Source organism: Synchytrium microbalum (assembly GCF_006535985.1).
Source record: "Synchytrium microbalum strain JEL517 chromosome Unknown SmJEL517_scf0048, whole genome shotgun sequence".
Classification (NCBI taxonomy): domain Eukaryota; kingdom Fungi; phylum Chytridiomycota; class Chytridiomycetes; order Synchytriales; family Synchytriaceae; genus Synchytrium; species Synchytrium microbalum.
This window is the reverse complement of record NW_022158397.1, coordinates 154,765-180,819: the sequence shown is the minus strand read 5'-3', so window position 1 is coordinate 180,819 and position 26,055 is coordinate 154,765. Positions and strand designations below refer to the sequence as shown.

Here is a 26,055-nt window from a genome sequence, read left to right as displayed (position 1 = left end):
CACTCTACGTAGAAAGCCGCGACAAGGCAGCAGAACTGACTCACAATCGAACTCCATCGTATTCATCTACAGGATCTGATTCAACTGCTATTTCAGACGCTTCGTCGGCTTCGCAATCGTCGAGCCCTAAGATAGACAAGGGCGCCATGGAAGACGAGAATGATGGTGGCTGGACAAGCAATAGTAACTCCCGACGACATCGCCGTGTAGATATTCGTAGTAGCGACACAAAACAGCTTCCATCAGCAGGACCCAATCATAATAGCACACCACAATTAACTGCAATTAGTCAGAAGAATTGGAGGCCGACCCACAACCGATCGATAAGCACCCCTATTTTAACACCAGTTCAAAAGCTCTCACCGCACGTAGAAACTCAACGTCTCAGCCACCAACTTTTAAATTATTCTCAGGATCCACCGGCTACGAATGTCTCTTTGAGTCGTCGTATACCATCCTCTTGGATCTTGGATGAAGTATGGCATGGCTCTGCTGCTGTTGTAGCTGCTAGTAGAATTGGTCCGCTAAATCCGAAGCGACCATGTGAGGAGAAGCAGGTTCCATACTACTCGGCGATTCTGTCAGGCCTGCACGTAGACTTGCTGGATCGGGTTGAAGAAAATGGCGAATAAAAGCTCGAGCCTAGTATTGCGAAAACCAGCTTGTATGGTAAATCAACTAGATTCGAGGAAATCAATCAACAGTGGATGTAAAATAGCAAGGTTCCTCGAAAAAACTGACAAGAGTCATGGGTATATAAGTAGAACAAACGGGATGAAATATTTTGTGATATAGTCGTAAGCACGTACTTGTTCCCAGATAGTACATGCATGTTCACTGTCTACTGCGCTGTCATGGTTGCGAGGTTATGGGCTTCTGGCGCTGTCCGTCGTCATGTACGTTGAAAGTTGTAAAATACGTGCAGCATGCTTCATAACTGCAGTTGGCCCTTTTTTGTTTTGAAGCTCCGCCTCCCTCGCTCATCTTGGATTTCATCATTTCCTAAATTGCAAGAACAAACAACAACCTCCCCTCGCCTTTGATCTGAAACAGTTGCCGCGGGACTGACGTAGTTCTAGAATACTAGAATACCAAAAGGTCTTGATCTACGGTAGTGTATGGCGCACAACATATTTCTGGTCAATTCCTTTTTTTTAACACTTCCCGCTTATACCACAGATGACACCGTTGGATGTGCTCATTGTGCGAGAGCGAGTCTTCTCCCTGCTACCAAATACAACTCTTTCCAAGGTCTCAGCATGCTCTCGGGCATTTCGATATCACGTTAGGAACTACCACCACTTGAGAGAAAATACAAAAATCAGATTCCGTATAACCGTAACAGACAGCAAAAGTAATCCAGGCAGTCCTATAACGTTGGACATGGAACTCAAATGCACTGGACATCTTTTTTTGGAGCAAACGCCCTTGGTGGTCTTTGATAATGTCTCGAACTTTCCACTGCAAGACCTCGAAGACTCTGGCCCATACCAAGTAATCTGTATTGCTTATGCTTCCAATCGTGGAGCATCAGGACAAATGGACTTGTCGGTCGCGAAATGCAAGGATCTTTACATTGGTGGCATATCTGGAAAGGAATGCTGGCTCTACGGATCAGGCTTCAAGCTAGAAATGTCTTGTCAGAGCGCTGGTACTCAGAACGGAAATAGGTTGGTTCATAACATTGCTGATCCGTTGTACTTAACTTTGCTGAACAGGATCCGGTTGTGTGCTCTTTAGGATGATTAGAACGCACATCACAAGAGCATACCTGGACTGCTCGTTTGTTTACGGTTGCTCAACGACCAATAGCTGCTCATCGACGGTAGAAAAGATATCTCAAGACCTCACAAATCAACTTGATTGTTATGACCGACTCTTCCCATGTGTACCGTCATCGAGATCTCTGAATATGTGCTCTCGACGAATTAGATCCCCTCCTTTGCCAAGCTCGTCGGGGCTACGATATGTGCCTATAGCACGCGCTGAAAGTAACAATTTTGGGGCCCAGACATTCGACTTTATGTTGGCAAAATCAGCTGATGACGCTAGGATTATTGAAGTCGCAAGCACGGATTTGGCCAAATCGTTAGCATTTTATAACGAAACTAGTATTAGAAAAATCGATGTAGCTGTAGCCAAGTCGTTTGCTAATCAACAAAAGGCGGAAGAGTTGTTGGCAGGCATGACATTGTCTCAAAGTAAACGGGATTCAACAGAGTACCGTATGAAACATCGAGTGGTGAAGGAGGTGTTGAGTAAGCCATTAGCGTCCGCCTTTTTGAAATGTAGTTCCTTTAGTGGTGACATTAATGACGCGAGTACGATATATGGACATTTGTCGGAACTGTACAAGAGGGCATCACTAAATGGACCATCGCCTCATCAGCAAAGACCAGGAGACTTGGTCATAGTTCCAATCGCCAAGTTCCAAGATTGGATATTCCATGGGCTCATGAACATGGTGTAAAGAATTCAACCAGTCGTAGTCGATAGTATTTATTAGTACATCATATTTATTGGAAGCGCAACAGCATGCATACCATTATATATAATAGAACAACCGTATCACAAAAATTTGCCGGAATGTCGTCATTTTGTATAGTTGAGCTGTATTTATATTATGGATATGTACAGCGTTCTACGACATCTTTTTCAAGCCTTGGGCAGCTGGTTTGCGATACTTGGATAGAAGTCGGTCTTCCACCTTTTCCAATTCCCAAGCATGCTGTGCTAAATCCAGATATTCCTTTTCAGATTTAAACATTTTAACTACCTCTGAGGGCTGCTGCATTGGATTTTGTTGAGACATCTGCATCTGCCCTGGAAGTGAGTCCTGTTTGCGAGTAAAGAGAAATTAGCTTCGTCAGTAATCGGGTACCAAGGTACCGGATTTTAAATAGAGTAAGGAATAACTACCTTGAGGCCGTCCGCAGCTTGAAGCAAAGAAGTTGAAAGAAAGTGAGTATTAGTTTAAAAGAACCAAATTATACAGCTTCACAACACAAGAAGTTAGGCAAATTTGCTACCATTTTCTTCACCCAAAACGAGCGTATAGATGGATCTCAGACCAAACAAGTTCAAAAAGTACCACGAGAGCGACGAGACCCAGGATACATCCATATCGGCTGTCTCAATCCCTCGTTGCAACATGGATTTGAATCGTACTGTCAAAGGGAATGGCAGTTTAACTAGATATCAAGAAAGGTTGTCTCATTAGCTGTGATTCAACAGATACTACCCTTCTTCTCGCGTCGAGCAAGTTGATCGAAGAATACAACAGTTGCCCGCAGAGTGTGAAACAACTGCGTGGAAGTAAAATAAAGAAGCAGGACACAACAAGCACTTACTCAATACAAATCCTGAAAAGAAGAAGGTGATCCAAGACATGATGACCGCTTGAGGCACCATCATTGTCATTTGTTTCTTCATGCCGTCCATCATGGCGTCCATAGAGTTTGGATCCATTGGGTTTGGCTGTGCAGCGAGATCCGCATTTGGATTTTTCAAGTATGATTTCCCTTCAAAGGCATTTGCCCAATAGTCTTTTCGAGACTTGAATGAGTGAGGTGGAATATCAGAAGCAGCTGGTGATCTGAGCAGCGATGATCTCAACAATGCTTGACTGAGGAGAGAATAAAGTTGGCATTAGTGGAAAGACGGCAGTACCCCCAGGAACACGGCGTAGTTACGTTTCTCTGATGCCACGAACAGATGTCTTTGGGGTTGAGTTCATGAGCTGAGTGGCATGATGCCTCAGTATTCCAACCATAATCATCGTAAGCATAATAGGTATGAGCACCCTTTTGACAAGAAGAAGTTGGATTAATGGCCTTCTTAGGGTGGAAGCATGTTCCAGGTATAATGTTGAATGTTTGTAAGATGGTGATGATGTTTATACCAGTCGCGTATAGCGGGGTCGAGATACATGTCACTATACAGTATATATAGAAGGATTCTTAGTTATGATAGGAGCAAGATACTGCTACGCGTTGCTCTTTGGTAGAATTGTCAAACAAAGTTCAAAAAACAATCTAGTTCAAACGTACGCTTGACTCGTCATTGCTTTAGAGACAGGGGCTAGCTTAAAGATTGCGACACCGGTAGTAGGTCGTATTACTCTGGTCGAGTATCCTTAGGTCTAGGGTGAGCTTTGAGCAGAATGCTGTGATTGTATATTGTGGTCCAGCATCTAACCTCGTCAGACCCTCTTGAATAGCTAGTTATGGCAGCCATGGATGTCGTCAACATCCAGCTTCAATCGCCACAAGCCACGATGTTGAAAGTAAGCAATTGTCAACATCAAACAGCAAAACATTGCCACAACACACAGAGACTCCCATTCAGTTTCTTTCAAGGTGCGAATACCCAAGCAAGGTCACTGATTCTTGCATGTCTGCTTTCTTCAAATAGGACTTGATCAAACAAAGGCTGGTCAAAGAGGGACTCGAAAATCACCAAGAAGTCCTGTCGGATTTCTTGGTCGTGATGCTTGCAAACAAAAAGAGAGAAGGCCAGGTCTCAAAAGGTATTCTGCCTGCTATCGTTGAATTGTATATTCTCGGCCAGTCTCGAACATCGCTTCTCCATCACAGAACTCATTGAAATCATTGGAGAGAACGCATTGCCTCAAGACTTTGTACCGTGGCTCTTTGAAACTGCTATAAATGTAGAACAAGGAGAGCCCGTCGTCAAGAGAGAAGCCATCGAAGTAGAACTCGAATCGCGAAAGCAGAACGGTGAAAACAAACCGGTTCCACAATCAAGGCGAAGGGAACAGCCTCGCTCTCAACAGCAACGCACTCGAAATGTAAATATGGACGATATATTGAATCGCTTGGGGCCACGTACTTCTTCAGGCAGACAAGCGCTCTTTGGAAGAACACCAAACCATAGACATAATCCCTATAATAATCAGGTTCGCTCTCTACCATCAGTCCGACCATACGAACCAGACGTCAACATGGTGATACAGTATGACGATATATATAGCTATCCACAACAAACAAAACAACAGCGACAACTGTATCATCAACGTACAACGATCCCGCAACTATTGGTACCTCCTACTTCAGAAATACGATGCGTGTACTTCCCATATTGTAACGCCATCAATTGTGTATTTCACCACCCAAGTGTGGTATGCCCCTACTTTCCCTCTTGTCGATTCGGCAGCGACGATTGCAAGTATATTCATCCAGCTCAACCATTATGTAAATTCGGAGCCTTCTGTCGAAACGCAGCATGTGAATTTGCACATTTCTCCCCAACGGCATATGGGCAAAGTGGTGCTGTCAAGAAATGTCGCTTCGGAGCACGGTGCTCGAAAGAAACCTGTAAATATAGTCATCCGCCAGGTCATAATACCAACACCAGCAAAAACAACACAGCAGCACCATCAGACCCCTCGACGACGAAGTGCAAGTTTGAACCCTTTTGTGGTAACAAATCTTGCTTATTTATGCATAGTGGACCACAGGAAACAGCTGCACAAATCGTTGCAATCCAAAATCGCACCAAGCAGGAATAATACAAAAAGTATCTATCGACTGTAGTAGGAAATGGCTATCGCGGAAATTCTAGCTTTAGTGAAATCTTTGCACATCAATACAAATGTAACCTCCGAGCAATTTGACGGAGTAATTTGGCCCCAGCGCATAACAACCAGTTTGTTTTTCAGACTTGCCTTGTTTTAAATGGTGTTTTTTATCGTACAAGCTACTAGTTTTCTTATCATATTTGGCTTTTTTAACTTTGTTTACAGACTATTGATTCGACCATTGACCGTATCCCTGAGTGCGATTAGCAAGCCCTTGTTGCCCAGCATACGAATATTGCTGCATAGGATACTGTTGAGTATAATATCCTTGCTGTGGCTGTTGTTGCTGCTGTGCTTGTTGTTGTTGAGCTTGTTGGGCCTGTTGTTGTGACTGCTGAGAGGTCATAAACGCGGCACCAGCCAAATGCTGCGATGTGTTCGAGGCCATTCCAACTGGTTGTTGCGACAATGAAGCATATGCCTGTTGTTGTGATGATGGATTCAGCTGTGATGGAGTGGTCATAGCTGGGAGAGACGAATAATTTCGATTAGATGAATCTGCATAGCGAGCACCAGATCTACCAGCATTCTTATAGTCTTGTTGTTGCTGCTGTTGTTGTTGCTGTTGTTGTTGAGGAGACGAGGCACCAGGTGGCTTGGATCCAGAGACCTATGAAATGGATGAGTGAGTTTGCGCTGTCATCCAATTTGACAACGGTACCGACATCTACTCAATCGTTAACTTCACAGTTTCCAGGAACCTTACCGGTGCTTGAGCCTGACCACCAGCGGCACTGACCTGACCAAAACCAGCAAACCCTGGGACTACACCTCCATATGCGCCAGGAGCAGCGTTGGATTTATAACTATTTTCACTATCCTCATACCCATACATCTGATTCTGACCATATGCACCATATGCTGTACCCATTTTATTACCGGCTACTTGCTGAGCACCTGGAGCAGACGAAGTTGGATATGCTGGATACATGGCTTTGGGTGCAAATGGCTGAGTGTATTGGGCACCGTACGGCGTTTGATACTGTTGAGGTGGTTGGGGCAAATAATACTGTGGAAAATAGTATGGCATGGCGTACCCTTGTTGTTGCTGTTGCTGCTGCTGTTGCTGTTGTTGTAGAGCAGACTGTTGCTGTAATGCAGATTGTTGTTGTAGGGCAGATTGTTGTTGTAGTTGGTGTCCTTGTTGATTGGGGCCACTATTAACTTGTCCCAGTGGTCCAGCTGGCGACGAAGTGGCTATAGATTGCTGATGAGGCATTTGCATTGCAGCAGTTACAGATGTATGGAGAGACGGTTGAGCTACGGTGACCATGGGTTCCTGATACTTCGGTGGAGCTTGTTGTGTTGACAAGGGACCAGTTGGAGCAGATGTTTGACCATAATTGTCGTAATATCCCATGACACCTCTATTTTCAGCACCCCAAGCAGCATACTCGTTTGGAACACCACCCATCCCAAAGCCAGTTAGCTGCACCAGTTGTTGAGCAAAAGCATTCGCATCTGGAACAGACATTGGTCCTCCAGGAGCGACTCCTATCATGGTTTGAAGACCTGGCGCGACACCTAATGTTTGCATTTGGACTGGTAGCTGAGGCATAGCTGCTGCGGCTACGGCACCTGTTCTTTGTGATTGACCATAATTATTTAAGGAGGGGACAGGCTGGATTGGAGCAGCAATTTCTAAAGCCTTTGGTAGATTATTTACAGGAAGTGAGTTTTGGGGTGCTTCCTCTACTACGGCTTTGCTTTCGTAGTCGGCCGTTTCTTCGTCACCGACAGATCCAAAGCGTAATCCAATGCTAGATACACCATTATTTACAGGAGCTACACCACCATTCGATGGCATGACTAGAGGGGCATCTTGTTTGGCAGGTTTTCTAGGTTGGACTACTCGGTTTGATTGTTGTGGCTGCTGTTGCTGACTGGCGCTGGCAGCATTAGTGGGTTGTTTATTTAGACCTGGTGGTGGACGTGAAGGTGGTAAACTTTCCTGTACTAAATCTGCCTCTTTTTGCTGTTGTTGATGTTGCGGTGTGGAAGATGGTAGAGGAGTAGCACTAGTGGAGGTAGTTGTCGTTGGAGGAGGTGCTATAGTTGTAGGTTCAGCAACGTTAGACTGTTGGCCGGTGCTACTGACGGCATTGAGACTAGTGACAGGTTGCTGTCCTGGATTATTATTGACAGCTTGTTCTCGTTCTCGGTCGCGAGCAGCTTTTGGACCTGGAGGTAACTTATGTGTCATTGGTTGCATGGCGAGTCTGGTAGTGGTTTCTTTACTATTAAATCCCTCTCTGTTGGGATGAGAAGCTGGTTTTGATGGAGCTGCACTAGCAGGAGCAGCAACCGGCACTGGTGCCGGTGTAACTGGTGGTGCTGTTGCAACTTGTACAGGAATTGGATCAGGATTGACTACTTTCGCCCATGACGTTCCACCTGTAGCCATTTTGGTAGACTTTGCAGGAGTTCGAGTCGATGGGATTGATGATTGAGTAGAATTATCCTTTTCTATATTCGTGGCGGGAGCAGTAACAGCTGTAGTTGTTGATGTCGCTTTTGGTTCAACAGCAACAGAGTTGTGAGATGCTTCTGAAGATAGCGGACCATTGCGACGATCAGACGAAGGAGCCCATGCAGTCGACTCTTTGCCACCCCGTTTACGATTCCATCCACCTCGATCAGAGCTGCCTTGGTCATTCCTTGGTTTACGAGGATGACCTCGAGATTTATCTACAATATGGGGAGGTTGGTCTGTGCTGCTTGTAGCAGTACTGGCGGAAGGAGGAGCGATAGGTGAGGTGGTTTGATCAGGGCTACTCCACTTGGTTTCACCCCATGCAGCGTCATTTTCTGTAACTGGAGCAGGAGTATCACCCCATGAAGCTTCTGCAGTTTCAGGTTTTACCTCCCAATCTGGTGAGCCAGTAGTAGCAGTGGTCGAAATAGGTGCATCTGCGGCAACCCAACCATCGACGACGGCAATAGGTTCCTGGCCGTTTTCTTGGTTTTTACTGGCGTCACGATGATTGCTATGTGTGAATCCACCTGAATAGCCACCACGACCGCGACCAGCTCCACGGAAGCCACCGCGACTTCTTCCAGTACCTATGTGGGCAAGAGTGAGAGTGTGGGAGGACTTAGGTTGAATCTTTGGGGCTCCAGAACAAGTCCAAAGTTGGGACGTACCTCTAGTAGGCCTTGAATCAGGATTTTCGCCATAGTTTGGTTTGAAGCCAGCATCCTTTTTATCTTTTCTCTTTGCCTTGTTGACTTCACCCCACTTTTCTCCATGACCTGATATGAGTGGATGGAAATAGACGTTTAAAATCAGGTTGATCTTGTCCAAAGAAATAGATTCGATATGTTGTATAGTGTGTAATGTTGGGAGTGCCCCTCAGACGTACCTTGACTGATTCTGTCGACAGCAGTATGTACATCACCCTGGACCTCCTCGAGGATGGTGAGCAAGTCAGCATCGGACCAATTAGACTGAAAGACTTCTTTTAGAGTTTGCAATTCACGTCCATAGGTGATTGAGAGTCTGGCGAATGCTTGGTCCTGTTCAGTATTGGGTGATGGAGCAGCCTGATGAGCAGACGAGGAAGGAGCAGGAGGATGATTTCTGGCCGTATTTTGGTGTTTATTATTGTGTCTTTGGCGGCCAGGTATTCCTGGGGATTCTGAAGATGCCATCATCAAAAAGTGGGTTGGTTATTTTTGATGCCGTGATGCCCGGGCTCTCAGTGTCTTGTAGCTTGATGATTACAGTATTAAATGCGCAACAAATCTAATACTAGATGGATGTGTTATTATAGCTAATGAATAGGGCAACAGAAAGGACTAGTCCAAGTTTTCTACTTTTTACTAGGTGGGTTTTGCTTTTGGATGACTTGCCTTGCAAAAGGGAATCGGGCTTGGAAGCCAGCAGTCTTTTTGCACTTGATAATGAGCCTTGCTAATGTCAATCTAAGGTGGCAATCCTTCGTCTTGCCCCCTAATGCCAAAAAAGCGAACGAGTTTTGATGACTATTGGGACTGCTGCGAACGGATGAAAACTAGGAGGCCAATAACGTCAGCGCTATGAGGGTGGAATTATTCACTAATTTTGCATCTACCAACGCGTCCAAAGCTTCAATTCTCGTCAAGTTTCTTGTCTCTTCAAGCTTGATTTTCTTGAGGGAGTCATCAACAAAAACAAGAGAGAGATATCTTCCAAGGACAAGTATAGGCACCAATTGAAAGAATCTGCAAATATGGCCAATCCAGATGCGGCGGACGTCGTCATCGATGTCACCAAACTCACGCCTCTTTCGCCTGAAGTCATCTCACGACAAGCTACCATCAACATTGGTAAGACATACATACAATCAATATTCAATATTATTCTCTTTCTGTTAACAATCCAGGCAAATGGATCATCCTCGATACAGCCTATGGAATGTTTGTGCGCATCTTGCTGGCAAATTGCACCTTGAAAAAAAGCTGTCATCAACAATTCAATCCCTCTTTTATGAGACAAGGTCCAGCCATTCTCACATCCCATTCTTCCTCTATTTACAGGTACTATTGGTCACGTCGCTCATGGTAAATCTACCGTCGTAAAGGCCATCTCTGGTGTCCAAACAGTTAGATTCAAGAATGAATTGGAACGAAACATCACAATCAAGTTGGGTTATGCTAATGCAAAGGTACTTGGTCATCCTACTCTCATTGCTCTTACATGTACACATAACACATCGAATGGCTATCAAACTCGTCATGCTTGTCAATATTTGCAATCATTCTGAAGCCATGCATTACCATCTCTCATTAGACCCCTTTGCTTAAATACTAAACTTTCAACTTAGATATTTAAATGTGATGAGCCTGCTTGCCCTAGACCAGGATGCTACAAATCCTACAAGAGCGACAAGGATGATGGTTTCCCTTGTGAACGTGTAGGCTGCATGGGTCGAATGAGACTGATACGGTAAGCTCACTCAAACACCATATGTAGATATGAGTTGCAGACACTGAATGCTGTGACTCGAACCATTCGCAAGCAAACTCAACACTTAACGGGTTATTATCCATCAAGCAACACTCAATAAATTCTTTCTTGGCTAGGCACGTATCATTCGTGGATTGCCCGGGTCACGATGTACTCATGGCGACCATGTTGAACGGTGCCGCTGTCATGGACGCTGCTCTACTATTGATTGCTGCAAACGAAACTTGTCCTCAACCTCAAACAAAAGAGCACCTGGCAGCTATCGAAATGATGAAGCTGGAACACATCATCATCATTCAAAACAAGATCGATCTGATCAAGGAAGACGCTGCTCTAGAACACTATGAAAGCATTCGAAAGTTTGTCGCTGGAACCCCTGCAAACAATGCTCCCATCATCCCCATTTCTGCTCAACTAAAGTATAATATAGATGCAGTCAACGAATATATTGTAAAAAAGATTCCGATTCCCCCAAGAGACTTTACATCCCCACCACGGTTGATTGTCATTCGATCATTCGATGTCAACAAACCTGGTGCCGAAGTCAACGACCTAAAAGGTGGGGTAGCAGGTGGATCTATATTAAGAGGTGTATTGAGATTGGGTGACGAAATAGAGGTACGACCCGGTATTGTTAGCAAGGACTCGGAGGGGAGAATCAAATGTAGACCGCTCTTCTCTCGTATCGTATCATTATTCGCCGAAAGCAACGACTTGAAGTTTGCTGTACCTGGTGGGCTTATTGGTGTTGGAACTCGAGTAGATCCAACTCTTTGTCGAGCAGATCGTTTAGTCGGCCAAGTACTCGGCTCCGCCAGTGCTCTACCAGCTATATTTACAGAGTTGGAAATATCATATACGCTTCTTCGAAGATTATTAGGTGTCAAGACGGATGACAAAAAGGAAACCAAGGTACAAAAACTCGCCAAAAATGAAGTATTGATGGTCAATGTCGGAAGTACATCTACAGGAGGACGGGTCGTATCAGTCAAGGAATCAGCCAAGGAAGAACGAGTGGCCAAAATATTACTGAATACTCCAACCTGTACCGAAATTGGTGAAAACATTGCTCTCAGTCGTCGTATTGACAAGCACTGGAGGTAAGTTGTTTTAAAAAATGTAGTTTTGGAATTGTTTGAGGGTTTGGTTATGTTTTTGAGGCACTGGCTTATGGTCAGGTTTGAGTTTCTACCAGGGCTGCTTGCTTGTGCTGACCCATCACGGTTGTTTAGGTTGATTGGACGAGGCAAGATTAAACGAGGAAGCACAATCGAACTAGAGTAAAACGCTATTTGTATCTCTCCCTTATAAAAATCAACTTTTCACACTGGATTTTACCTGACAATGAAGGTGCGCGGAACTGTCTTGGTCAAAACTTCAAAAGTTCTCACTTGCTTGTGGCTCGATTGTGCCCTCCCTCTGCGTGCAGATAGATCATTCGGAATGAAATTCAAAATCATAGCTCTAAAGGGGTGTTGCTGTAGTCTGCGCTGAGAATCAAATACGAGTCGCAGTGTCCGATGTACTACACTGTCACTTTTTCGCAACTCAGCTCCTCAATCGCAAACACTAACATGACCTTCGCAGTTGGAAGCTTAGCGCCAAACCTTGGTGCCGTACCTGGTGGACAACAGAGTGGTACTAGTAGTGCTACTGCCAGCCCCAATAGGATTGCTGTTGCTCAACCCAGACCTCAGCAGCAACAACAGTCGTTATCTGGTTCCTCTTGGACTCGAGCCAGCGTCTTGGCCTCTGGACGTGTTGATGGTATGTCTCGAGTCTGGTTTCTTTTTCGTCGGATATCCTACTTCGCCGACGCTGTTATCATCAACATCAATAATACTAGGTCGGAAAGGCCCACAAGGTGTTAAAGCTTCGTCTTTATCGGGGCACAACAACATTCCGCCGATAGATAGTACAGACGATACCAATCTATCAGAGTCAGAGCCGCTAATTAGCTCCCAGCAACGAAGATCTGCTGGCCCGTACATTCCTCAACCTCAATCTGTGCAAGAAATCGGTGAAGAAGATGGAACAGCCGCTAATTGTTGCTCATGTGTAATATGCTAAACTTGTAAATTATAACACCAAACTACTGATCATCGAGTGTTTGATCTCTGTCCGTTTCCGTACCGCGATAAACTTATGCATTTGCTGAAAGGAGCTCTGAACATTCTCCAACGCCAAATGTCAAGTATGCCACCAACTGCGAAATTTGGTGGCTGGAAAAGTCCGATAACTGCAGAAATTCTCGCTGCTTCCACGATAACAATCCCTGAGGTGTTTTCAAATGGAGCTTCCACGTTTTATCACGTCGAGAACAGGCCATCGGAGGGTGGACGTGGTGTGCTAGTTCGCCACAACACTGATTCTTTGTACGTTTCGCAATCGTTGAACGTTGGAAGTGAAATTTCGTGACATCTCAGGTGTTGTAAAAGTTTGTTAGATCTGACACCACAGCCATGGAATGTACGGACGGGAGTTCATGAATACGGAGGCAATCCTGCAGTCGCTGGTATGTGGATTTTTCTTGGTACCTTGTAACCCCGTGTGTGAGCTTTCTTGATTCACCAAAACGTATTCTATGACAGCTGGTGATGTTGTTGTGTTTTCAGACTTCAAGCTTCGTCAATTGTTTCGTATTGATAAGGACTCTGAGATAAAGGCAATCACTCCGGGTATGTGTCATTTTTCAAAGTCGTTGGTTTGTCGTCGAGGTTTCGCAAACTCAACCCTCGATTGATAGAGACGTTGTCGGAACGTTTCGCCGACATATCCATTCATCCTTCCCTCAAGTACTTGGTATGCGTTCATGAAGTTCATGGACAAGACGAACATGATGTTACAAACCAGCTCTCTGTGGTCTCGTTGGACTCATCGTCAGTGAACAAACCGGTTGTTGTTGCTCCTTCACATGGACAACCTCACCGTGACTTTTACTCTGCGCCGCGCTTCTCTCCTGATGGGAAGCATCTTTGTTGGGTTGAGTGGGATCATGTAAGTGCTAACAATCTGTTATGACTGGCCAGCCATAACGCTAAATTGTCCTTGTAGCCTAATATGCCATGGACACGAACCAACCTCGTGGTGGCAGAATGGGATGGATCTAAAGTCCAAAACATACGCAAAGTTTCTGATGGCCAATCTTCCATAAGTCAACCTCGATGGTCAAGGAATGGCCAAAGTTTGCTCTACCTGTCTGATGAATCTGGATTCTATAATATTTACAGACATCATATAAACTCAAAGACGTCTTCAGCTGTCCTGAAACAACCCCTCAAGGCTGAATTTGGCTCGCCTGACTGGACGTTTGGAAACTCCACCTATGTTCCACTTCCAAATGATTCCATAATGGCATACTTCGTGGAATCTGGTGTTTCAAAATTATCACTCATCGATGCCAACGGTGGCCTCCGAATATTGTCCACCACATTTATAGATGTGAGTGGGTTGACTGTTGTGAACAGTGGTGAGAAGCCTGTCGTGTATTTCACAGCTGGAACGAAGACCGAGGGCAAATCTCTTTACAAGTTTGACATTGCTACTGAAACTGCGATAGTCGTAAAGAAAACGTCTGATGTTGACATTTCAGACCGATATATATCAGCCGCACAGTCTATCGAGTTTCCGACAGCCAATGGCAAAACGGCCTATGCCTATCTCTATTTGGTAGGTCGGCGGGCCGTAAAGTTTGTTCGGAATTCATATTGTTTTAAGTGGGGAGGCCTGGTTTTCTGATCACCATCGTCATTTCCTGATAGCCTAAAAATGATGATTACAAGGCACCAGACGGCGAGTTACCGCCATTGATACTACGCTGTCACGGTGGCCCAACGTCTCATTGTGTTGATTCACTCAGTTCAAGGATTCAATTCTACACTTCGAGAGGTTTCGCCTTTGTCGACGTCAATTATGGTAGCGATAAAAGCTTTCTGATACATATATAATCATGACATGTTCATCAAATCACTTCATTCATGTGGGTAGGGGGTAGCAGCAACTATGGCACAGAATATCGAGAGAGGTTGAACAACAAGTGGGGCGTCGTGGACCTAGAGGACTCTTGTGCGGTGGCTTTATATTTGGCCGAAAAGAATCTTGTTGATAGGAAAAGGTGGGCAAACCAATTACCACGTTACCTCGAATTTATTGCTAACACGGGTTGCCAATATTTTATATACAGACTCGCCATAACAGGAGGTTCTGCAGGCAAGTGATCAGCTAAAGAGCTGCTTAAACATGGAAACTTCGATTGCCCTGAAGCACGCTGCCCGTATGCTGGGGACGTTTGAGCAAACATCTGTCAAGCTGGCTTTTGATGTGCTGTCAAAGCTTCTGAGATCTTAAAAGAATACGTTTAGAAACAAGGCCTTAACTCGCTTCTTTCCCAGGTGGATACACGGTGCTTTGTTGCTTATGTTTCAGACCGGATGTCTTTACTGCTGGAGCCTCATCATATGGTTAGTTTTTGTGTGGGCTATTTTGAAGAATGCAATGTTCACCGTGTTCGCTCCACTGTAGGCGTTTCAGATTTGGTATCTCTCTTCCAATTCACGCATAAGGTAAGGATCAATCGCTGGCCACAGAGAACTTAAGTATATCATGACAAGAAGTAACTCACTCGCTCACCACTTGCAGTTCGAATCACACTATCTTGAAATGCTGATTGGAGGAACGCCAACAACAGCCGCAGAATTGTACCATGATAGGTCGCCCATTCATTTTGCGTAAGTCTACGATGAGGGGTTTCGTAGGTTGTCTTTGCTGTCTATTAATCACTGTGTTCTTTGTCAGCGACAAGATCAAGGCTCCATTGCTTGTATTGCAAGGCACAGAAGATCGCGTGGTGCCTCCATCGCAGTCACAAGCCATTGTTGATTCAATTACCCACAATGGTGGCCTTGTCAAGTATGTTTTGATGGAAGGAGAAGGTCACGGCTTCCGAAAAAGCGAAAATATTGTAAAATCTGTAAATGAGGAGTTGCATTGGTACCAAACGGTGTTCAAAACCGGTGATTCCGAATGAAACGGATATATTGGCCGAATTGTTGTAAAAATAACACAAGACAACGGATTCTTACCTGAATAAGCACTCTTTGAAAACATAGAAATAAATGTCTTCATTGGAACAAGTTAGCTCACTCGTCGGTGTGTGGTTTTGCCCAACGAGTATTGTGTAACCAGACAAAAATACCTGCAGAAATGGGCGTTCGCTTGCTGCATGCGCCTCTTTCTCCGTATGGAGTGGTACGCCCGTACCGAAACGTTTCCAGTCTGTGTACTCTCCTCCTTCACTTTGCGGTTGATCGCTGACTTTCGCTGATACATTAAATAGAAAGTGAAACTGGCCCTTTATCTGAAGGATGTGCCATTCACAATCGAAAATACGATGCCAACTTCTCTGGCAAAGTCAAATCCCAGAGCTGAGGTATTGACCTTTCGATTTACAAATGTGGTGGGCAAGGTCCATGTGTTCATCAACGAACAACACTGCCAACATTCTTCAAGATAACAATCCTTTCAACATTCAACTTCTTTTTGTAGGTTCCCATCTTGTTGGATGGAGAACTTGTGATTTATGACTCTGGTGTCATTGTGAACTACCTCGAGGATAAATATCCTTCTCCTAGCCTGTTTCCTAAATCTGCCGCACAGAGGGCCAAGTGTCGCATCGTCGCCGATGTTTGCGATACGACCATTGAAGCTATATTTTGGGGTAAGGCTCCCATCTTCACGTTACCCTGTCTCAAGTCCCTTTGCTAAACGTCCCGGTCTAACAAGGCATGAATGAAATCCTGGCCTTCAAGCGTGCTAGTGGAGAGCAAAGAGACAAGATGCTAGCAACGGCTCGCCAGCAAGCAGATCAGTACTTTGACTGGCTGTCTGCACAGCTTGGGAATGACGAGTGGTTTGGAGGTGAAGACTTTGGTTACGCTGATATATCAGTGGTTCCGCAAGGTAAGAACGTGCCAGCCTCATTTTTCAAAGTTTTCCAGGTTTCTTAACATATCCCACCTAGTAATTACGGCTAGTGCTTTCCGCATAACACCAAAGCCAGGCTCAAATCTTGCAAAGTGGTGGGTGCGTGCTCAAAAGCGAACAAGTGTTGCTAGAGTTCTCGCTGAAACAATCGGGGAGCGTGACACGATGAAGAGAGCTGCAGCCAGTGCCGCTACAAACACGTCCTTTAAACGCCAATGTGAGTTTTCCTAGATTTACTGGTCCATTTACAACAACTACGTTCTAAGACCAATTCTTTGGACCAGATCGTGACCACAGGTTGGAATGGATGGTTCGATCGGGAGGAGCGAGTATTTTGATGGAAGGGTTGAAGAAGGGCAACGTTCGATTTACATCAGACGAGGCTTTTGGAGCTGGGGTGGGGGTATCAAGCAAGCTGTAGTCTTAAACAAAAATCACGCTTCTCTCAATTTTGTACCGCGAAATGCTGCACAATTTGACTTCTAGATATAAATTTCAACAAAACCGTGCCGAAACTTCAACAAAACCGTGCCAAAACTCTAAAATAAAATTGATAAATACAACCAGGTTGAGGAGTAGCTCAAATAGCACAATGCCTTAGTTGAGCACTCTCCGGTATCCAGGAGCCTATATATTCATAGTTTACTAGGTGGCTTCTCACGAGTGGGTCTGGTAAATGACCTCAAAGAGTGCCTTCTCGCTTTTGAGAGACTTCCTCAACACAACAAGAAGGAGAAATGACCAGACCGACAATTATAAATCATCATCATCTCCAAGTCAGGCTCAGGATGGCACTTTGGACACATCAACAATCTCAAAACGAAAGCCTCTCTTTGGGCTGTTTGTCTCATCTGCTACCGAGACTGCCGACACCACTGCCGATGGATTGTCGTCACTTAGCTTGCCACTATCTATAACCTCCTCTTCAACTTCCTCGTCGACAGAAATCGAATCTCCAAGCCAAAGACCGAAATCCATATTAAAAAACCACAGCAGCACACCGTCACTTCAGTCCTCAGATACATCCTCATCCGACACACTACAGAAATCAATGAATAGAACACGTACAACAAGATGGCTAGATTTGCAAAAGAGACAGAACTATACGACGAACGATCAAAGCTCACACGACTACTATAAGAATAAGACAGAAGCTGATCATCATATGGACAAGGAAACACTGAAAGCTCGGCAAGTCGGATCCGTATCAGAAGGCTGTAGCATCTTGAACCCATCGCAAGGCTGTAAAAAGTCACCGTGTCTCTCAATGTCATCTGCAGGCCACAATTCCCATAAAAATAGGAATAGCAGGTTACCGTATACTCCCAGAATGTCGTTGGATCCTGCCAAAGTGCATCACCCTCGGCTCCGACGTATGCAACAAACCCTGTAAAAATAATGAATCCACAATAGTCATCGTCTCATTACTGATGACAAAAATCTCATAAGCATAATATTTGTTTGTAGAATAAAATATGTCTATCTCTGTACATTTCTTTCTTGTTGTGGAGAAGACTTCTCTTCAAACGTCCAATTTTACAATTCGTTCAACCAGCTCAAGAACATTTAGCTGACCGGTCTAGCAATAATGGAAGGTAGCAGCAGATTCCATTATGAGCACCTACTTCCTCCGAGTTGGAAGACAGCAGTAACAAGCTGGATCGCCGAAGACACACCTTCGTTCGACTTTGGCGGCTACGTCGTCGGAGAATCAGAGCAAGTCGCCATTCTCTATGGGAAAGCTCAAGTAAATTGATCATTTCGTGCGCTCCGAGTCTGGATTCTCTTGAAAGTACTTTTATTTGCAGACATCTGACAACATGTTTTTGTTTTTGTCACTGCAGGGAATGTTGGCAGGCGTCCCCTTTTTTGACGAGATCTTCAAGCAGGTTGATTGCAAGTAAAGTATCCACTCGTTGCATTACTGGCGCTTTAGCGCCATCATTCGTTTCTTGCCTAAAGTCAAGAATCTAATGTTGACTCACACGTATTGCTTACAGAGTGGAATGGTCACTTCATGAAGGAGACTTGGTCAATCCTGGTCCAAATGGACGCATAGAAGTCGCTCGTGTACATGGAAAAGCTCGTAATGTGCTGCTGGGTGAACGCCCTGCTTTAAATATGTTGGCAAGAGCTAGTGGTATTGCTACCAGGTATGAGACTCGCAGAGCTACGCTTTCGAATCATTATGTCTTGTATTACAGTTGGAAAGCATCGATGAGGCTGACGATTACTCCTTGGCGCAAAGGTCGAAGAGACTAGTGGATTTAAAAACCCAGAAAGGATGGTCTGGTATTATTGCTGGAACTAGAAAAACAACTCCAGGTCAGCATGGAAATCTCCATTTCACAGATCTTGAGTATCTGCGGCCTATAATACAATTAAGTCTCTCGCTTGCAACCCATCTCACAACTTGTATTCTTTCCTGACTATCCAGGCTTTCGTCTGGTGGAAAAGTACGCCATGCTGGTTGGTGGAGCAGACACTCACCGGATAGACCTGTCTTCAATGATTATGTTGAAAGACAATCATGTGTGGGCAACTGGTCAGTATTGTTTATCTTCACAGCGCTAATGATAGACCAGAACTCGACAGAAAATCCCACCTCAATCTCATACTTTCCAGGCTCTATAACGAAAGCAGTTGAAGCAGCAAGAATGGTTGGCGGATTTGCCATGAAGATTGAAGTAGAATGCCGATCTGAAGAGGAAGCCGATGAAGCCATCGCTGCTGGTGCCGATATTGTCATGTTGGATAATTTCAAAGGTGTCAAGTTGTTTGAAAGTGCCGCATCACTCAAGAAACGATGGGCTGGAAAGGCCAAATTTTACATTGAGGGAAGCGGCGGGATAACTGAAGAAACCGTCCTGGATTACTTTTCTCCAGGTTCGTTTACATTTCTCCATGCTCGCACACAACAATATTGTAGAATGGGAAATGAGTTCTCATCGGGTTTTCTATACAGATGTTGACATCCTATCATTTGGTTCTCTAACTCAAGGAGCCCCTTTCATTGATTTCTCTCTGAAAATTCAACCAAAAGCTTAAACCCTTACGCTTTGAAACAAATGCATGAGTAGCAATATGAATTGTTTAGGTATTTACAATAAAACTTAGTAAAACATTGATGACTCGTAGATCGCATCTGGCGAAACGAGGATGTGGTTTGAAACCATTTAATTAAAAGATGTTCATGTTCTATTTGCATACCTACATTATATTTTGGTTTCTTCGGGGTTTTATATTGTCTCCTTGGCAACTTTGGCTGCGGCACGTTTAGATTTAATCGACTTTGTGATGGCAATACCAATGACAGAGCTTCCAATAATGCATGATCCAACGATACTCCAAACATTGGGCGGTGTGTTAAAAGCAATCCAATCAAAGACGAAAGCAAAGACGACTCCTATATAATTCATAGCAGATGCGCGCCCCGCAGTCTCTCGCTTCAGACTCTCAGTCATTAACAGCTGACCGGCAAATCCTGAGATGGCAATGAGCGAGAGGAATCCAAAAGTCGAGGCGCTTGTAGGTAGAACCCAGGTCTCTGGCATAAAAGGAATTGTGAAGAGGCTCAGAGTCCCAGACACAAAGGAGAAATAATTCAGTATGTTTAAAGGATGCACTTTGGCTTTCGTAGTCATGAATCTGATGCTGATGTATGCTGAAGTGGCGAACAGGCAGCCGATGAGCGATAGTATCACACCGATTATACGATCTTCTTCATTTGGGGTAGTGATTGTTGCCATGTTTGTTGGCAAAGAGTCATTAAGAGTGCTGATGGCGAGTAGCATTCTCGTTGGCGTAGAAAGATTGAGGATTTCGGTCAAGTTATAATACGGGTCCGTGGTTATAGTGACGGAAGCCAAGGAACCAAATATGAAGGTAGGTCTGGCGACGAATACAACACCGATTAGGGACACAACACCAGCAATTGCATCTGGGATTTCAAACGGCTCTTTCAAGATGAGCGATGCTGCTATGGCAGTAAACATTGGTGCCAAGAATCCTAGTACCTGAATTTGTAAGTTTTCAAGTGAGCCATACACGAAAATTGATTCCGAAACGAGTAGTTGCGCCGATTTCAATCAAAACATCGGGAAACATACAGTTGAGTCAGACAAACTGAGTTTCTGCACTGCTAGCCAAGCTACAGTTATGCCAAGAAATCCAGTCAGCCCCCGGAGGACTAGTAGTCTTCTAACACCTTGTGGGCCCAGAAAGTCGTGAATCTTGTTCATTCCTTGGCAAAGCATGAGCAACACGGAAAAGATCAAGATTGAAAATGAGCGAATAAAGACCTAGCAGAGACGCTTCAAGTAAGAATTTTTTGGCATCGAATCGTCATTTCATAAAGCAAATGATCGTTTCATACCATTTCGAAAAGCGGAATCTTTTGCTCAGTGTTGCTGGAGCTGAGACTCTTTACCGCAAAGTTCAATAGCGAAAACATTAGAGCGGCTCCCAACATGTAAATAAGGCCGAGATTTGTAGATAAGCAATTTCTTGATTGATTAGATGGTGGAGGTCTGGATTCGTCCTTCATTGATACGACACTATTCTGTACGCTAAATTTTACATGGTCTAGAGTGGAGGATCTTGTCATGGGTCTGACAAGACTTTTTTTTAGATCAGAAAGGTCTCCGTAGAGAGAATCGTTGTCACCCGTGGTGTCAGCGGCATCGTCATCTATATCTGTTTGGATGCTGTGGATGATATCGTCAATCTCGTCAGCACACAGTGGAGCATAGCGAGAATTTCCGTTCTTGGATGAAGCAGCTATGATCTGGTTTTGTTGGAATTGCGATTGCGTGGGGACTTGAGTAGCACTTGGGGTTTCGTGATTGTTGTAAATAGAGGAGCGCGGCGAGTTTAATTCGCTCAGCGATAATAGTTCATAAGAAGGATGGGGCATTTGTACGGAAGGCGTTGACAGTTGTGGCAGAAGGGAAAGAGGAAAAAGGTTGAAGGTTAACGATTTGGTGGTGTGGGTTGAGGTTGATGTGTCAGCCACGAGGGGGACGAGCGGGAGGCAGCCTTGTCGTTGCAGCGTATCACGTAGACAATCAAAATAATTATACAGGAAAGAGCAGCAGATCATCTAGGATCCTAAGGGGGAGGGAGAGCAAAGATACAGAATTGATCTCCAACAGATGGGGATAGATGCAAACAAGGACATGGCTTAAAATATACATTGCGACATCCAGCTATGTGATGCACACCAGATCCAGACTGATCCCGACACAGAAATGTACGCTTTGTAGCAAAGTCACGTTACATTCACGAGAACGGCAAGAAAGGGAGGTTCAACCAACAAGGACTCCACCATCATCACCCTGGATCATCACGTGCATCTCCTGTGCTTTGATAGTGTTTTAGCTGGTGGAATCTGTCGACTTGGTCTGAAGGTGGTGCAGTCATTATGGGAACAGCTGGAATGTCAATATATCAACGCTCTGTTCTCAGCGACTAGTACGTGGTAATCATGACGCTCATTGTCAATACTCATCTCTGTTTCCATTAATCCACAAACCCATTGGATGGCATCCAATTTGTATCGCTGTGAATATTTCAATTTGAATTAGAAAGGCTGAAATAGTTCCAGGTAATAAACATTGATTTCTTGTCTTTTTGTTATCTATTTGTTGTCTAGTTGGTATTACTCGGTCACTCACTCCACACTCGCCTATTCGTTCACCCACCTAAACAAACATTCTCATTTTCTATTGACGGATAATGATCACCCTATACATCGTACCCTCTTCTTTGAAGCCAACAACCTCCTCAAACTGGGCATACTACCTGTCATCGTATTCGATCCAACCGTAAAGAAGCGAGGACATTGGGCAAGCGCTGGGAAGGAAGCAGACGTAAGATATCAGCATGTTTATACCCCCACACCATCAAACAATATTTGCGAATCTAGGATTTCAAAATATTACGTGTAGCCCTCGGGCTCCTGACAAGAGTGGCAAGTTGAAACAGTCAGCCCATGGATACATATTTAACAATTTCTTTATTAGGCTCCTAGTGAAGCTGAAGCTGAATGTGCACGACTGTGTTATACTGGCATAGTTGATGCTGTCCTCACAGACGATGGAGATGCCCTCTTGATGGGTGCTCCTGGCATTATTCGTAACTGGACAAAGTCTACCTCAGAGAACGACGCCGTTGATATTTATGTTATCAAGGACATCGGGCAAAAGGTAGGATGGGATCGCGAAGGTAACTAAAATTCGACATCAACAAGTCGGCAAATAAATTCCTCGGATATGTTATTGATGAACTAACACCCAATTTAAATTTTTAATTTAATCTTCAGGCTTGATTCTTTTTGCTCTTCTGACAGGCTCTGATTATGGTAGTACAGGATTACAAGGAATCGGGGATTGCTAAACAGCTTGTAAATATGGGCGTGGGAAGTGGTATAACAGCAGCTGCTCAGGCTTCCAATGACAATGACGGGCACGCCATAGAAGTTTGGAAGGCCAAATATCTTGCCCAGATTAATCTACTCAACCCAAGGCTCGTCGTTAGTCCGGATTGGCCCAATATTGAAGTCATTTTGGCATTCGCTCACCCTCGAACCAATGAAACATCGTCAGCCAAACGAGGCAAAGAGCTTCAGCAATTACTCGCAAATTCTTTTGAGAGAATGACGCCAAATCTGGACGGAATATTTCGGTATGACTTTCAAGGGATTTAGCTGAGGCTTAATTCTCTCATTTGCATAAGTGGTCCCGCAAATACATTGAAAGGGATGCTAAAATCTGCCATACAAAGTTCCGGAACACGTTGTACTCATCGCTGCGGCTGTTCAGAAAATACGCTTCAATGCTAAATCAACCAACCCTACATACAAGTGTAATGATTGAGGCTAAATAGCGAACCAGAATGGTAGATAATGTACGACAATATCGTGTGAAGTGGCACGACTCTATGGTTGTAGAGATCCCACCCGCCATTTTATCATACCCGTTTATGATCGTACCTCCAAAGGATGATGGTATTCCGCCTTCTCAGACCCAATCCCAACCAATGAGTCAAGCTTCCGATAATGACGGTGATAGATTGATGAAGCTCAGCTGGATAGAAAGTAATCCAGTAACAGCATGTGCACTAGGTATCGCCAAAGAATACGAAAATAAGCAGCAACTGAAGAGAGCTACCAAAGAGGCCAAGTAAGCTCGATCATTAGCTCGACAGGCCAGTAGGTCCAGGATAGAAGACGAGCAAGGCCTGGATAAAACAGTTGAAGCTCACACCAGCCCTAAAAAGAAGGCAAGCCAGCATATATCCTCTCCCAGTGGTAGTCAAATAGGAACGCAATAGCCGTCGTCTGTAAAAGTCAACAGCCCCTAAAAACACCCACAACCCAAAGCAAGAAAAACGAAGGCCGCAGTAAATATCGTCACGCCGTCAACCATATTCAATGATGAATCGGTTGCTGCTGCTAAACCAACGAGCACAGTATCATCAAACCAGTCGCGACCTCTCTCTGCAACAGAGCGGAAATATCAGCCCATTTCTAAACTGGGGGGAAATATACCAAGCAACAATATGTAGAGCAATTTTAGCACAACCGCTGCAGAGCATTCATTCGCATCGTCAATGCATGCACCGATTCCACGAGTGCCACCACAAGGTGTACCTATAATAGCACGTATATTACCAGTGCTCAGTCTCGATGATGACGATTTGATCGGTTTGGAACTCTCAGACATCCCAACCACCAAATCCAAAACCAATAATAAAACAGGAATTTGTAGTAGATCTCACAGATGACCAGCATGAATCTTGTCGGCATCGTGAATGCTATATATAGTAAATGTGAGAAACGAGATACCGGTAGGCGAAGGCAGGACTGAGTTAGAGTATAATGTAAGAATTGCATGTATATTTTATAATATTGAATTGCAAACATGGAGCTTTAATTGTTCGAAATGCATGTATTATCGGTGATGGATCTTGAATGACTGTTTGATTGTTAGTGCAACTGTCTCACCATCAAGCTTCACTCCAACTTCGAACTCAGCTACAAATCACAGAAACATCATGGAGTTCGAGAAGAATAAGAATTTGAATCAAGTCAGGCGGCTCGTCAACCGCGCCGCGTACGATTACGAGACTGTCAACCAGCTGTTGGACTCCGCAATTCTTGGCCATGTAGGCATTCTGTCAAGTAACTGATCGATTGATTGAGAAGGATTCTGTCTAACTTGCTCTATTATTTCGGACAGGTCGGATTTGCTGTTGATGGTCAACCCTTTGTCATCCCCATGCTCTACGCTAGACATGTACCATTTCTTTTTGACAGTGTCATCACATTTGCATTCCTGTAGTATCTCGAGCTCAGACGCCATGTTTCTTTTATCAGGAAGAATCTATCTATCTTCATGGATATGTCTCTGCCCGTATTGCAAAAGTCCTAGCTACCGGTTGCCCAGTGACAATGTCTGTAGCTCACGTAGATGGACTAGTTGTATCAAAGTCGCCATTTCACAACAGTGTGAATTATCGGCAAGTATCAGCTTGTGCTTAATACGCAATATAATCGAGACTGCTTCGTTGCAAATTCAATTAAACGATTCTTAGGTCAGTTGTCGTTTTCGGTACAGGAAAACTAGTTGACGATGAAGATGAGAAGTTGGAAGCACTCCGAATTATCACTGAGGGCTTGTTGAAGGATAATTGGGGTGATGGTAGACTACCATCGAAAACTGAAATAAAGTCGACATCAGTTATTCGGGTTGATATAGAGTCAGCGTCAACCAAAGTCAGAACCGGTAAGTTTCTTGCTGTTGAAGCGTGCCGAACTCTTGGACTGTGTAGAATGACACTCTGAGGTTCGTTTTTAACAGGTCCTCCAAAAGATGAGCAAAAGGCAAGTCAATAGTACAAGTCTTTCGCTACCTGGTTCTAAACTCCCCTCAAATCTTACAGGACATTGAAGATCCAGAAAACAAACACGTTTGGACTGGAGTGGTTCCAATAGCATCGGTAGTGGGAGAACCAATACCATCCGAGTATAACACTGCACCCAGCGCGCCAGAATACATTACCAGGCTAGTGGGAGGACCTGGTAAATGAATTTCGCTCATTATCACAAGACGTCGGTAGTACTCGCCACGGTGTTGGTTGGTTTTGAAGCGAACAGTATGAATTATAGACCCAGTCATTCTGTCCCAATAAATAAAACTATGCAAAACCTCATCAGATGGCGTAGGGCCGTATTTTAGCCACGGAACACTGCGCGCTTAAATGCGATTAATTTTTTCAGGATATGTTCGCTTGATCCAAGGGCACCAACGAGAACGTTAGGATCAACCATCCCAACCCGACCTCAGACTTGCTGACGAGAATGATTCAACTCAAATCTTCACTAGAATAATGGACTTTGATGGCCAAGGTGTTGAAGACCGCCCATACGAGAACATACCACCTTCTGAACACTTTCAAGAGTCTGCAGCCGACCAGTATGTCAGTTTAGGTCGAGAGACTTTGAGTAAGTTTCAAATCAAATACT

General features: G+C 44.4%; 8 protein-coding genes across 8 annotated transcripts; 6 read left to right on the top strand and 2 right to left on the bottom strand.

Moving 5' to 3' along the window:
• Positions 1-1,179: 1,179 nt before the first annotated feature.
• Positions 1,180-2,470, top strand: SmJEL517_g05394 (uncharacterized protein; the record flags this gene model as incomplete). Its single annotated transcript, XM_031171320.1, has 2 exons — positions 1,180-1,670; positions 1,741-2,470. The coding sequence occupies 2 exons, from the start codon at positions 1,180-1,182 to the stop codon at positions 2,468-2,470; spliced, it is 1,221 nt and encodes a 406-aa protein (XP_031022742.1).
• A 171-nt stretch (positions 2,471-2,641) lies between these two features.
• SmJEL517_g05393 (uncharacterized protein) lies at positions 2,642-3,778 on the bottom strand (the record flags this gene model as incomplete). The annotated part of the gene is made up of 5 exons (XM_031171319.1): positions 2,642-2,836; positions 2,920-2,936; positions 3,030-3,191; positions 3,351-3,625; positions 3,693-3,778. 5 exons carry the CDS (start codon positions 3,776-3,778, stop codon positions 2,642-2,644), a joined length of 735 nt encoding a protein of 244 aa, XP_031022741.1.
• A 6,032-nt stretch (positions 3,779-9,810) lies between these two features.
• Positions 9,811-11,831, top strand: SmJEL517_g05392 (uncharacterized protein; the record flags this gene model as incomplete). The annotated part of the gene is made up of 5 exons (XM_031171318.1): positions 9,811-9,907; positions 10,118-10,245; positions 10,405-10,526; positions 10,664-11,647; positions 11,780-11,831. The coding sequence occupies 5 exons, from the start codon at positions 9,811-9,813 to the stop codon at positions 11,829-11,831; spliced, it is 1,383 nt and encodes a 460-aa protein (XP_031022740.1).
• A 290-nt stretch (positions 11,832-12,121) lies between these two features.
• Positions 12,122-15,573, top strand: SmJEL517_g05391 (uncharacterized protein; the record flags this gene model as incomplete). Its single annotated transcript, XM_031171317.1, has 13 exons — positions 12,122-12,314; positions 12,394-12,605; positions 13,008-13,062; positions 13,139-13,225; positions 13,294-13,544; positions 13,602-14,216; positions 14,309-14,462; positions 14,535-14,661; positions 14,731-14,760; positions 14,973-15,007; positions 15,069-15,109; positions 15,186-15,274; positions 15,342-15,573. 13 exons carry the CDS (start codon positions 12,122-12,124, stop codon positions 15,571-15,573), a joined length of 2,121 nt encoding a protein of 706 aa, XP_031022739.1.
• Positions 15,574-15,749: 176 nt separating this feature from the next.
• SmJEL517_g05390 (uncharacterized protein) lies at positions 15,750-17,922 on the top strand (the record flags this gene model as incomplete). Its single annotated transcript, XM_031171316.1, has 7 exons — positions 15,750-15,794; positions 15,883-15,975; positions 16,092-16,263; positions 16,329-16,505; positions 16,567-16,746; positions 16,814-16,932; positions 17,218-17,922. The coding sequence occupies 7 exons, from the start codon at positions 15,750-15,752 to the stop codon at positions 17,920-17,922; spliced, it is 1,491 nt and encodes a 496-aa protein (XP_031022738.1).
• Positions 17,923-18,117: 195 nt separating this feature from the next.
• On the top strand, positions 18,118-19,577 carry SmJEL517_g05389 (uncharacterized protein; the record flags this gene model as incomplete). Its single annotated transcript, XM_031171315.1, has 7 exons — positions 18,118-18,276; positions 18,374-18,429; positions 18,530-18,682; positions 18,778-18,854; positions 18,967-19,074; positions 19,155-19,415; positions 19,495-19,577. 7 exons carry the CDS (start codon positions 18,118-18,120, stop codon positions 19,575-19,577), a joined length of 897 nt encoding a protein of 298 aa, XP_031022712.1.
• A 191-nt stretch (positions 19,578-19,768) lies between these two features.
• Positions 19,769-21,444, bottom strand: SmJEL517_g05388 (uncharacterized protein; the record flags this gene model as incomplete). The annotated part of the gene is made up of 3 exons (XM_031171314.1): positions 19,769-20,545; positions 20,639-20,830; positions 20,905-21,444. 3 exons carry the CDS (start codon positions 21,442-21,444, stop codon positions 19,769-19,771), a joined length of 1,509 nt encoding a protein of 502 aa, XP_031022713.1.
• A 3,140-nt stretch (positions 21,445-24,584) lies between these two features.
• Positions 24,585-25,619, top strand: SmJEL517_g05387 (uncharacterized protein; the record flags this gene model as incomplete). Its single annotated transcript, XM_031171313.1, has 5 exons — positions 24,585-24,695; positions 24,770-24,826; positions 24,907-25,063; positions 25,130-25,305; positions 25,473-25,619. The coding sequence occupies 5 exons, from the start codon at positions 24,585-24,587 to the stop codon at positions 25,617-25,619; spliced, it is 648 nt and encodes a 215-aa protein (XP_031022717.1).
• Positions 25,620-26,055: the final 436 nt, after the last annotated feature.